This window comes from Hylobates moloch, unplaced genomic scaffold (genome assembly GCF_009828535.3).
Source record: "Hylobates moloch isolate HMO894 unplaced genomic scaffold, HMol_V3 SCAFFOLD_55, whole genome shotgun sequence".
In the NCBI taxonomy this organism is placed as follows: Eukaryota; Metazoa; Chordata; class Mammalia; order Primates; family Hylobatidae; genus Hylobates; species Hylobates moloch.
Genome location: NW_026652330.1, coordinates 249,156 through 263,185, shown reverse-complemented (window position 1 = coordinate 263,185; position 14,030 = coordinate 249,156). Strand labels below are relative to the sequence as shown.

The following is a 14,030-nucleotide window of genomic DNA, read 5'->3' as shown; positions in this document are numbered from 1 at the left end:
GTCTGAAACCTTTAAAGGTGTGAAAGCGATATTGACCATCTGTTCTGAGGGCTGCTATAATACCTGTGAGGTTTCATCTACATAACAAGACCACCTTTGCTAGGGTGGCCTCCTCTTCTCCCCTTCCCTTAACCTGTTTTGCCATGATCTAAGCCCCCATTCTTTCTGTAATCTCAAGATGGTGTATAAGCTTCTATACCTCATTGAAGACTGGGGTAATCTTTCTGTGGTTCTCCCCCATGCACGTTAATAGATTTGCATACTATTTCTCCTATTTATCTGCCTTTTGTCAGTTGATTTTTCAGTGAACCTTCAGAGGGTAAAGGAGAAGTTTTCCCTTGGCCCCTGCTAAGTTATGTCTCACCCTTAAATGTGTTTTTGCAGGACTCCATTTTCCAAAATAGTCCTCCTCTTTCTCCTATTTGCTAAGTGTACATAAAAGAATCATTTTGCATGTTTTTCCCTGAAGAGATTAATTTAGCTAGATACCAAACTGAGCAGTTTGGCTTCCTGTAGGCCAGAGGCATGTATACAAAGCTAGATATAACTTGCTCGAAAGTGCATGCCGGAGTGACTGACTGCTGGGGTTGTACCCAATCCAACTTCTCCTTCTTCTACATTATATACCCCGTTTTTGTTTTGTTTTGTTTTGTTTTTGTTTTTTGCTGGGCACTGGTTTACTCAGCATAGGAACTACATTTTCTGGCTTTCCTTGCAGTTATATGAGGCCATGTAAGTAAGTTCTGGCCAACAGAATGTGAATGGAAGTAGTGTGCCTTAAAGGAAAATGGAATACCCTTGCCTTCCCCTCTTTCTTTCTTACTGGCTGAAATGTAGATATGGTAGTGAATTATTTTGAACTATGTGGATAAGGGCAACATGTTAAAGATGTTGAAGCAATAACAAGATAGAGGGAGCCTAGGCTTTTGATCCATTGAGCCACCATCAGCACCCACTACATAATATGAGGCACGTACTTTTGCAGACTGTGTTCACAATTACCACAGCTGTGACTTAGATTCTTTACAAGGAGGTATTCTTTACAAAAAGGTACACTTCATAACTGTTCTCATTCTCCTTTCTGCTAGGAACGTTTGGTAAAAGATATCACCGGTTTTCGGCCGGGCATGTTGGCTCACGCTTGTAATCCCAGCACTTTGGGAGGCCGAAGCGGGTGGATCACCTGAGGTCAGGAGTTCCAGACCAGCCTGACCAACATGGAGAAACCCCGTCTCTACTAAAAATACAAAATTAGCTGGGCGTGGTGGCACATGCCTGTAATCCCAGCTACTCAGGAGGCTGAGGCAGAAGAATTGCTTGAACCTGGTAGGCAGAGGTTGCGGTGAGCTGAGATGGCACCACTGTACTCCAGCCTGGGCAACAAGAGCAAAACTCCATCTCAAAAAAAAAAAAAAAAAAAGATATCACTTGTTTTCAACATCCTCCCGTCTATAGCTTCAGAGATGTAAGATCCAGCAGTGTGCCTGTCATCCTCTGGGTTTCCCAGCTGTTCGCAGTTGCTCTGATGTTTTGGCATCATTTATAATACAACATGTACTTCTGAAACTGAAGAAATTACGATAGTGAAAGAGATCTGACCTAACTACCTCCATCTTGCTTCCAACCTCCAAGCTGTTCGTGTTCATTCCTAGGTGTAGGCCCAACTAACTTCGGGAGAAACTTAGTTTATAGTTTAACTTCAAAACAAACTTGATAACAGCCCTTTCCCAAAACAAACCCCCTTCTTGCCTGGGGACTAGACTGCCTTTGCAGGACTCACAAATGAGCCACAAGATTAGAAATTATGGTTTAGGAGTCACTGTTGTAAACCTGAGATCAGTGCTTGAGATATTTTGCAGACCCTGTGTTGAGGTGCACCAGCTGATGACACCTAGATGGATAAACTGGCTCATGTGGTCTTGTAGCCCCCACCCAGGAACTGACTCAGTGCAAGAGGACAGCTTCAACTTTCTGTGATTTAATCTTCGACCTGATCAATCAACACTCCCCACTTTCTACCCCCTACCCACCAAATTTTCCTTAAAAACCCCAAACATCAAATTTTTGGGGAGACTGATTTGAGTAATAAAACTCTCGTCTCCCATACAGCTGACTCTGCATGAATTAATCTCTTTCTGTCTTGCAATTCCCCTGTTTTGATAAATCAGCTCTGTCTAGGCAGTGGACAAGTAGAACCCATTGGGTGTTACACTTCTGGAATTTCTTTCACCTATCCTGTACCAGAATATTAAAACCCAAGTCTCTAACTTCTCATGCCAGACAGCTGCTCTCTTATTCTGCCATTTGGGTAATTAAAAAAATAAATTTATTCCTTAAAAAAAATTTTTTTTTTGGTAGAGTCGAGATCTCACTTTGTTCCCTAGGCTAGTCTTGAACTCCTGGGCTCAAGTGATCCTCCTGCCTTGGCCTCTGAAAGTGCTAGGATTACAGGTGTGAGCCACCATGCCAGGCCAATTTATTATTTAAAAGAATTAATTACAGAAGGTTTGGGAAAATCCCCAACTCCCAATATGACCAGTACTATGATATTGTATTTCCTTCTAATTCCTTTTATAAGCATCTTTTGTCTAAACATTGTCTACATCAAAATGTTTATCATATGCTCTTTTCACTTATTACATTATAAGCATTTTCCTGCATTATTATCTAATATTCACAGCCATCATCCTTTACAGCTGTATTATGTCCTATTAAGTGACTGTATTATACTTTACCTAATTAGTCTTCTATTATTTGATATTTAGGATACTCTCTGTAGTGTTACACGTGGTTTGGAAAACATGTTGATGCAGTACAGCTGGTGAGAATTTACAGATTCCCTTGTCATTGCTGGCTATTTGCCGCTACTGTTGGTTTGTTCTGAAGTCCTGTTGGCTACCTTGTCTGAAGAACGTGTAGATTTTCCATGCTTATTTTTGGCTTTGTTAACTATTGATGTTATGAGGTGACACAATATTTATGTTCTAAAATTTAGGAACAACTTTTAGCTTGTGTTTAAGTAAAACCAGGTTGTCTATACTTTGATTTGAAAAAAGCAAGGGAATTGTTCCCCTGGAAAAGTGGTAGAGAAAACATAAAAAATAACCATTGCCTGCGAAAGTCAGGACTGGGATCAGGGAAATGAAAACAAAAATAAAGGTAGAGTTTCAATAATTCCTTCCATTTTCTTTCCTAAATATAGTTTTCAACCTCCGATGCACATTAGAATCACACAAGGATGCTTTTAGAAAAGTACTGATCCACAGACCCTATGCCCACAGGTTTTTATTTTATTCATCTATGTTGGAGCCCAGGCGTGTGCAGCGGGGTCAGAATCCATCACCCTAAAAGGCTGTGTACAAATAATGTGGAAAAACATTCAGCCTCACTAGCCATCAAAGAAATTCAAAATAGGCCGGGCGCAGTGGCTCACGCCTGTAATCCCAGCACTTTGGGAGGCCAAGGCGAGTGGATCGTCTGAGGTCAGGAGTTTGAGACCAGCTTGGCCAATATGGCGAAACCCTGTCTCTACTAAAAATATAAAAACTAGCCGGGTGTGGTGGCATGCGCCTGTAGTCCCAGCTACTCAGGAGGCTGAGGCAGGAGAATTGCTTGAACCCAGGAGGCGGAGGTTGCAGTGAGCAGAGATCGTGCCACTGCACTCCAGCCTGGGTGAAAGAGAGAAAACCCCTTTAAAAAAAAAAAAAAAAAAAAGAAGTTCAAAATAAAATGACAAGTAAGTAATTTCTGTCTATAAGTGCACTTAAAAATAATAGAACATGTTGAACAGAAGAAGTCAGACACAAAAGAATATGAAGCTGCCCCAACAAGACTGACAGGAAGTATGTGCTGGGTTCTGGACAGCAATATAATTATAATAAAGCATTAATCAGGCTTCACTTTGGTCCACTTCTTTGTTGCTAAAAGTCACACAGCATTAGATACTGATCATTTGCATCCCCATTGTTCCTACAGACAGGACCTCTAACATTAGAATCGTTGGTTTTTTTTTTAAGAATTGCTTGGCTGGGCATGGTGGCTCACACCTGTAATCCCAGCAGGGATTACAAGAGGCTGATGCGGGTGGATCATTTGAGGTCAGGAGCTCAAGACCAGCCTAGCCAACATGGTGAAACCCCATCTCTATTAAAAATATAAAAATTAGCTGGGCAGTAGTGGCACACGCCTGTAATCCCAGCTACTTGGGAGGCTGAGGCAGGAGAATCGCTTGAGCCTGGAAGGTGGAGGTTGTGGTGAGCCAAGATCAGGCCACTGCACTCCAGAGTCTGGGCAAGAGAGTGAGATCCTGTCTCAAAAAACAAACAAACAAACAAACAAAAGGAGTTGCTTAAGATGTTTTTCAGACACAAATTCCAGCAACCAGTTTGAAGACCCCCAGAGAGGAACAGCATCAGCATGAGAATACAGCTACTTCATCTCCCTGTCCTACGACTTCACCCTGGACTCTTTGACCTATCAACTATCTTCACATTTTGGCCCAATCCAAAACCCTTAAAAACCCTAAACCTAAGTTCCTCAAGGAGATGGATTTGGGGTTTCCTCCCATCTCCTCATTTGATGACTCTACGATTAAACCTCTTTCTCTGCTGCAACCCAATGGCTTGGTGTATTGACTTGCTGTGTGCATTGGGCAACAAACCTATTATGGTTACAATTACATGTAGTATAATTCCATTTAGAAGAAATTCTAGGACAGGCAGAAATCATAACAGTGGCTACTTGGAGGGAGGTGGGAGAAGCAGTAGGTGCAGATCAACTGCAAACAGGTCATAGAGGACTTTAAGGGACAGTGGAAATATTCTGTATCTTTTTTTTTTTTTTGAGATGGAGTCTTACTCTGTCATTCAGGCTAGGGTGCAGTGGCATGATCTTGGCTCACTGCAATATCTGCCTCCTGGGCTCAAGTGGTCCTCCTGCCTCAGCCTCCCGAGTAGCTGGGACCACAGATGTGCACCACCATGCCTAGCTAATTTTTGTATTTTTGGTAGAGTCAGGGTTTCACCATGTTGCCTGGCCTGGTCTTGAACTCCTGAGCTCATGCAATTTGCCCGCCTCGGCCTCCCAAAGTGCTGGTATTACAGGCATAAGATAAGCCACTGCGCCTGGCCCTGTTCTGTATCTTCATTGGGGTGGTGGTAATATGGGCACAAACATTTGTCAAAACTTATCCAATTATACGTTTAAAAATCTTTGCATTTTTATATGCAAATTATATCTCAATTAAAGAATATTGGCCGGGCGCAGTGGCTCACGCCTGTAATCCCAGCACTTTGGGAGGCCGAGGCAGGTGGATCATGAGGTCAGGAGATCGAGACCATCCTCGCTAACACGGTGAAACTCTGTCTGTACTAAAAATACAAAAAATTAGCCGGGCGTAGTGGCGGGCACCCGTAGTCCCAGCTACTCGGGAGGCTGAGGCAGGAGAATGGCGTGAACCCAGGAGGTGGAGCTTGCAGTGAGCTGAGATTGTGCCACTGCACTCCATCCTGGGTGACAGAGCGAGATTCCATCTCAAAAAAAAAAAAAAGAATATTGGGGAAAACTTCATCAGAACCTCTCTCCCCCATCAACAGTAGTACTCAAGGCTAATGAGGATGTGGTAAAATTGCTGCTCTTATATAATGAAGGCAGAAAAATTTCGTAGTGTCAGAGGCATTTGAACCAGAGCAACTCCGTGTTGAATAAGGGCTGGGTGAAATGAGAATGAGACCTGCTGGGCTGCATTCCCATTAGTTAGGCATTCTTAATCACAGGATGAGATAGGAAGTTGGCACAAGATACAGGTCACAAAGATCCCAGTGATAAAACAGGACACAGTAAAGAAGCCAGCCAAAACCTGCCAAAACCGATATGGCAATGAAAGTGACCTCTGGTCATCCTCACTCCTCATTATATGCTAATTATAATGTATTAGCATGATAAAAGACACTTCCATCAGCACCATGACAGTTTACTAATGCCATGGCAGCATCTGGAAATTACCCTATATAAACTAAAAAAAAGAGGAACCCTCAGTTCTGGGAAATTCTTGCCCCCTTCCCAGAAAGCACATGAATAGGCCGGGTGCGGTGGCTCACGCCTGTAATCCCAGCACTTTGGGAGGCCGAGGAGGGTGGATCACAAGGTCAGGAGATCGAGACCATCCTGGCTAACACGGTGAAACCCTGTCTCTACTAAAAATACAAAAAATTAGCGGGGCGTGGTGGCGGGTGCCTGTGGTCTCAGCTACTCTGGAGGCTGAGGCGAGAGAATGGCGTGAACCCGGGAGGCGGAGCTTGCAGTGAGCCGAGATTGTGCCACTGCACTCCAGCCTGGGCAACAGAGCGAGTTTCCGCCTCAAAAAATAAAATAAAATAAAATAAAGCACGTGAATAATCCACCCCATATTTACAATCAAGAAATAACCATAAAAATAGACAACCAGCAGCCCTCGGGGCAGCCTCTGTCTATGGAGTAGACATTCTTTTATTTCTTTACTCCCTTAGTAAGTTTGCTTTTACTTTACTTTTTAGATTCACCCTGAATTCTTTCTTGCATGATTTCCAAGAACCCTCTGTCGGGGTCTGGGTTCAGGACCCCTTTCCGGTAATAGTAGGATACTTTGGAATGTTTGCCAATACATTTTAAGATCTATAGTTCTATAAAAATAAATTTAAAAATGAAAAATATAATACCAAAATGATTTTTTTCAGCACTGTTTTGAATAAAAATATTCAACCATCAGACCAGTGAGTAATTCTTAACCAAATTAGGATTATGTTGTGAGAGTTAATTCCAGCAGGTCTAGGATTAACCTAAACTGTTTTGCTAAAGTGCCTGTTTGGCACTGACTGTTGGTCAAGCATATGACAGAGGGAAATATAACGATTAAAATAGTGTGGCTTCATAACCTCAGGTCCAAGTAGTTTCATAGCAGTTTGTACCGGTTTATCAGCATTGTTTATTGATAACAGTGATAATGATGGTTTGCACCTGGTCTCATTGGGACCCCCAAGAAGTCTCTGTTCTTGAAGCAGGTTACATGGCAGGAATATGCTTATGTGAACAACAGAATATAAAAAGTATTTAATAAAATCTCAGCTGAAACTCGGTTTTGGGCTCCCTGGTTGTGAGGTGGTCAATGAGCACATGAGTGGTTCCTGATCTGAGAGAGGAAGTGCATCCAGCCATGACCCTTACAGAGTGAACAACATTGCAGCTGCTGCCTGACTTCTCTGGCCTCCTTGCTGTGAAACACACGCAGGCTCTAATGCATATTCTTCCTCTAATGCTGTTTCTATAGGATACCCTATTCCTGAAATAAGGTATACATTCGTTAGCACTGTAATTGTAGGTTCTGTTAGTCTGTTAGCAGTTGTACCCTGTTTAACTGCTGCTGTTAGTGCAAGGGCATATCAACTTCATGAAATATTAAATTTTATGGAAATAGCAAATTTGAAGACTATAGCAACAAAGCACAATGCTTATCATATGATATTAAGAGAAAAACAGTATAAAACTTTTATGAAAGCTATAATAAAACCATAAAATTATGTTTATTGACAAGACACTAGGAGTGAACTTGGGAGAATGTCTGTATAAGTTTTTTTTCATTCAAAAATTTTACACTGAGAGGTGTGCCATAAATAATTACAAAAAAAAAAAAAAAAAACTGCACTGGGCACAGTGGCTTATGCCTGCCTATAATCCTAGCATTTTGGGAGGCCACAGAAGGAGGATCACTTGAGGCTAGGAATTTGAGACCAGCTTGGCCAACATAGTGAGACCCCCGTCTCTATAAAAAAATTAAAAAGTGAGCCGGGTGAGCCTGCACATGACTGCAGTCCCATCTACTCAGGAGACTGAGGTGGGAGGATCACTTGAGCCCAGGAGGTCGAGGCTGCAGTGAGTTGCGATCGTGCCACTCCACTCCAGCCTGGGTGACAGAGTGAGATCCTACCTGAAAAAAGAATTTTTTTTTTTTGCAATGTTGTTTCATTATATGTAAAATGAAAAAAAAATTAACTGCCTAAAAACCAAATGTCATTTTACGTTTGGACAATGGTATTTGCCTGATATACATATATGTATATATGTATGTATGTATAGAAAGAGAGAGTATATAAGTATCATATATGTAATAGATATATCATTATATATAACATCTATATAATATACATATTAGTAATATTCTGCGTCAATTCTCTAAAATAAAAAATAAAAAAGCTCTTTAAATGAGGAGAGGGTGGTTCAGGCTGAGGAAAGTATGTGAGGTGAAAAAAAATGTGAAGGCAAGTGAGAAGGGTGTATTTGGGGAAAAACAAGTTCAATACCATCAAAGCTCAATGAATGGTAATTCCCTTCTCCCTCCCTCTCTTGAGAAGAAATTAGGCCCCATATCTCCCTAGGAAAAGCCCTGTGGATAGCACTTTTGGAAACATAGGAATTTTATGATGGCCCTCTTGAAAGGTTGCTTCAGTGAGCAGCGCACTATCTAGCCCTAGAGCCTGCTCAGCAACAAATAACTACTCTACATAGTTTTCTTCCAAAGAGAACTTGTCTTTGTTTACCTCACATGGACATTAAGCAGCTTCAATAATCGCAAATATTCTTCACGTAGAGCTTCCTTCTCTTGCTGTAGCTTAGCTAGCTTCTCTGACAATTCCTGGTTGCTTTTGACATGCTGAAAAACATTGAAAAATAATGAGAACTCTGACCTGACAAAGGTATGATGTTGAAGAAATGCAAAGTCTGGTAAAAAAAAAACAAAAAAACAAAACTTAAGAGTCACTCCTGCTTCTGAGATCATAGTAGCTTCACGGGATTCCTGTACTTCCAGATTTTCTGAAAGTCAGCAACTATTTCCCCTTGCCTTTTGCTTCCCCAGCCTTCCCAATAATTTTGTAAGCATTTAATTCCCTTTATTAAAAATCTTCCAAGGCCAGGCGTGGTGGCTCACACCCATAATCCCAGGACTTTGGGAGGCTAAGGCAGGCATATCACTTGAGCTCAGGAGTTTGAGACCAGGCTGGGCAATATGGTAAAACCCCATATCTCCAAAAAAATATAAAAATTTGCCAGGTGTGGTGGTGTGTGCCTATAGTCCCAGCTACTTGGGAGGCTGAAGTAGGAGGATGGCTTGAGCCTAGGAGGCAGAGGTTGCAGTGAGCTGAGATCATGCCACCACACTCCAGCATGGGTGACAGAGCCAGACTCTGTCTCAAAACAAAACAAAACAGAAAAACAAAAAATCTCCCAGCTTAAAGTATATAAAGTGAAAGCTGTTCTCTTCAATTAATTAACTCTGATAAAGTATTTGGTTCTAGAAGTGACTGCAGTGATGAGAAACTCAAACTTAGGAATTTGGGATTGGTTATCTGACTTGGCTAGCTTTGAAGGTGATATAGTCTTGTCACTAGTTCTAGCAATCTACGGCAAAAGAATTGATTATCACTTATAGTTGCTGGTAATGAAGTACTTTGGAAGACCACGAGTGGTATAAAAAATGTGATAATGGGATTGAGGACTACAAGGATTGTGAGGTGGGCTAGCCACATCTGATCATGTTACTGAGCTTAGAAGAAAATGTCCAACTTGGGGATTTAATTACTGGAACAAGGCATTGTCTGAGAACCACAGACCTTCTATGAGTGTCCTAAAATAATTTCTCTCTCGTAGTCAGAAGACCAATATATCCAAAAACCAAATCCCAAATATCAAGTGGACTGCAGAATTACAGCACCAATTGATTTCACAGCCTTGCCAGGTCTCGTATGTGAGAAACAGGCTTTGGGAATGCATGGAAGCCTGAGAATTACAGTGCCTCTCTTGCCATCACGAGCAGTCCCTCCTCTCCTGTCTAAGGAGATTAAGTTTGAAGATTCTGTATTGATTTCACCCAAGGCACTTACCTTGTAAGAGGATGCCTATTGTCCTCAAGGCCCACCTCTATACCACCACCACTTCTCATTGTCTCCAATCCTGTAACTACAGTTGGATCCCAGCACACCACGGTGAGTTGGGGTCAAGTGTAGGGACTGACTTTGGGACTGCCATATTGAAAGAATGGCAAGATTTTGCCAACTTAAATTGGCAGAAACTCTAGGACTATATGCAGGAATGTATCTGTAGGGAGTTACAGTAATCAGTGCCCCTAACCCCTGAACAACATGACAGTTAGGGACACTGACCCCCCACACAGTTGAAAATCTGCATTATGATTTTTTTGACTCCCCACCAAATTACTAATAGCCTACTGTTAACTAGAGGCCTTATCAACAACATAAGCAGTTAACACATATTTTGTATGTGTATCATGTATTATACTCTTGCAATAAAGTAAGCTAGAGAAGATAAAATTTTATTAAGAAAACCATAAGGTAGAGAAAATATATTTACTATTCATTAAGTAGAAGTGGATCATCACAAAGTTTTTCATCCTCATTGTCTTCATGTTGAGTAGGATGAGGAGGAGGAGAAGAGGAGGAATTGGTCTTGTTATCTCAGGGGTGGCAGAGCTGGAAGAGGTGGAGAAGGTGGAAGGGAAGGCAGGAAAGGCAGGTACACTCAGTATAACTTTACAGAAATACACTGTAATTTGACTTTTTTGCTTTTTCATTTCCCTAAAAATATTTCTATACGGTACCAATCCTTCTTTCATTGTTTGTGTTCGTTTCAGTGCCTGTATCATATAGAAATGTCCATACTGTAAAATATGTCAAAAGCAGTCTTGAATATTTGGAATCCTTCTGCCAGATTGTCTGAGGTCAATCTGTTTTCTAGTACTGCTTTTTCTGCTTTCTTCCTCATCATGTGGCACTAGTTTGAAAGTGCTAATCTCCATCAAGTTGTCTTATGTAATTCCTCCTCTGGGTGTGGTGTCTGTTTGCTCTTGAATTTCTCCAAGACTCATATCTTTTTTTTTTTTTTTTTTTTTTGAGATGGAGAGACGGAGTTGCGCTCTGTCGCCCAGGCTGGAGGGCAGTAGCGCGATCTCGGCTCACGGCAAGCTCCGCCTCCCGGGTTCACGCCATTCTCCCGCCTCAGCCTCCCCAGTAGCTGGGACTAACCAGGCGCACACCTCCAGGCCCGGCTAATTTTTTTTTTGTATTTTTACTAGAGACGGGTTTCACCATGTTAGCGAGGATGGTCTCGATCTCCTGACCTCGTGATCTGCCCGCCTCGGCCTCCCAAAGTGCTGGGATCACAGGCGTGAGCCAGCGTGCCCAGCCAGACCTGATGGCTTTCACAGCTTTTTCTATAACAATGACGGCATCTCCGTGCCTGTCACTTGCCACACAAATAAACTAAAAATGACAAAAATAAAACAGACAAAAATAAAACAAACAAAAACAACGATGGCATCTTCAATAGTGCAATCCTTCCAGACTTCACTATCGGGGTTCTCTTCCATAGTTGACAGTCCTTTCCATAGAGAACCGTGTGTGATGAGCCTTAAAGGGCCTTATGACCCCTGATCTAGAGGCTGAATTACAGACATGGTGTTTGGGGCTGAATTACAGACATGGTAATGAGCCTTAAAGGGCCTTATGACCCCTGGTCTAGAGGCTGAATTACAGACATGGTGTTTGGGGGCAAGGAGACCACTTCAACATCTTTGGTGTTGAACTCATGTGGTTCTGGGTGGCCAGGAGCATTTGTCCAACACCAAAAGAACCTTAAAAGGCAGTCCCTTGTTACCAAGGTACTTCTTGACTTCAGGCAGAAAGCATAGATAGAATCAATCTAGACAAAGGGTTCTTGTTGTGCAGACCTTCTTTTTATACAACCAAATGACTGACAGCTGGTGTTTACCTTTTCCCTTCAAGGCTTGGGGATTAGAAGCTTCATAGATAAGAGCAGTTCTGACAATAAACTCGACTGCATCTGCACAAAACCGTGGAGTCAGCCTATCCCTTTCTGCCTTAAATCCGTGCTCACTGATTTTCCTTACTAATAGATGTCCTTTGTGACTTTTTTTTCCCAGAATAGGGCACTTTCACCTGCATTCAAAAACTGTTCAGCAGATATCCCATTTCCTCAATGACTTTCTTCCTTCCTTTTTTTTTTTTTTTATAGAGACAAGTTCTTGCTATGTTGCCCAGGCTGATCTCAAACTCCTGGCCTCAAGTGATCCTCCTGCCTCAGCCTTCCAAAATGTTGGGATTACAGGAGTGAGCCACTGTGCCTGGTCACAATTATCTTCTTAATGGCATCTGGGAACTCACCTGCTGTCTCTCAGTCAGCAGAAACTGCATCCTCTATTTTCTTGATATTTTTAAAGCTAAACCTCTTCCTAAAAGTAACAAACCATCTTTTGCTGGCATTATTATTTTTTAGAGATTGGGTCTTTCTCTTTTGCCCAGGCCAGAGTACAAAGGTGCAATCATAACTCACTATAGCCTCAAACTCCTGGTCTCAAGAGATCCTTCCACCTCGGCTTCCCTAGTAGCTGCTACTTCGCTAGCTTTAAATTCTCTAACTTTAAATTATTCACTTTCCTTTTGGTTTAAATTGTCATATAATGACTTCTCTTTTTCTTGAGTCAGAATCTATAGATATGCCTTTCTTATAGTAATCCTGCACCAACATAAAAGCTGCATTTTCAATGTGGATAAAAAGTATTTCACAAAAAGTGCATGGTTTTTATGCCTGCTAGCACAGCTGCAGCAACAGCTTCATGAATTTGCTTTTCTTTTTTTATAACGGTCCTCATGTTGGATTCATTTATCTTGAAATGTTAAGCAACCACAGTTGCAGACCTCATCTATAGTACCTATGAGGCAATTCAGCTTTTTATTGTAATGTCATAATTTTTCTTTGTTTCTTGGCAGCATTTCCGACATCACTAGTGGCTACTTTGTATGAGTCCCATGCTGTAATTTAAGGTTTATGGTATTGCACTAAAGACAGTGAAAAATACTTGAGACCCACGAGAGATTTCTTTTTAATTCAACACAAAATTTACTGGCGAGAGGAACCTGCTCATGCAAAGAAGATTGGTGTCACATGGCATTTTAAGAGGATACTTGCGACATGTGAACTCACTGCAGGCCGAGGCAGGTGGATCACTTGAGGTCAGGAGTTCGAGACCTGCCTGGCCAACATGGTGAAACCTCACCTCTACTAAAAATACAAAAATTAGCCAGGTGTGGTGGCAGACACCTGTAATCACAGCTACTAGGGGGTCTGAAATGGGAGAATCATTTGAACCCGGGAGGCGGAGGTTGCAGTGAGCTGAGAGTGCACCACTGCACTCCAGCTCAGCAACAGAGTGAGAATCTGTTTCAAAATAAATAAATAAATAAACTTACTGCAATACCAAAAGGCAGTGGCTATGAAATTATTACAGCAGTACAGTGTGTACTATAGTTAATTTTATGCAGTTATGATTTAATACTGCATTTTTACATTTGTTTACCTTTCTCTCAACTGCAAATGACGCTGTGTATGGTCTATAAGTGTTTGTGTGTGTGTTTTCAAAAATGTTAACTTTATAATAGAGTTATGTATACTTTATGGAGTAAAGATAAAATAGATAGTATCTACATATACGCTTTCACAACGTGCCTAACTTTTTCAATGTTTCTAAGCTATGTGGCTCATCTGCAAGTTTTTTCAAATTCTGGCAAATCTCCAGAAAGTTTTCCAAAAGAATTTGCATACCAGTAGACCAACACAGTTCAAACCCATGTTGTTCACAGTCAACTGTAATGTTAAATAGGCTGAATTTATTAATATGAATGCACTTATTGGACATTCAGGATTTAATGTGTTAATTTGAACATCTAAGAGTGACTTTGGGCCAGGTGCAGTGGCTCATGCTTATAATCCCAGCATTTTGGGAGGCCGAGGCAGGTGGATCACTTGAGCCCAGGAGTTCAAGACCAGCCTGGACAACATATTGAAACTCTGTCTCTACATGCAATAATAATAATAATAATAATAATAATAATAATAATATAGCCAGGTGTGGTTGCACATAGCTATAGTCCCAGCTACTTGGGAGACTGAGGTGAGAGGATCACTTA

General features: G+C 41.5%; 1 protein-coding gene across 1 annotated transcript in view; it reads right to left on the bottom strand.

The window, feature by feature from the left end:
• The window catches only part of LOC116463730 (coiled-coil domain-containing protein 30-like), a 159,528-nt gene that overhangs the window by 36,227 nt on the left and 109,271 nt on the right, over positions 1–14,030 (bottom strand). The window contains 1 exon segment of the mRNA XM_058434825.1: positions 8,571–8,683. Within this exon segment, the coding sequence (XP_058290808.1) occupies positions 8,571–8,683 (113 nt within the window).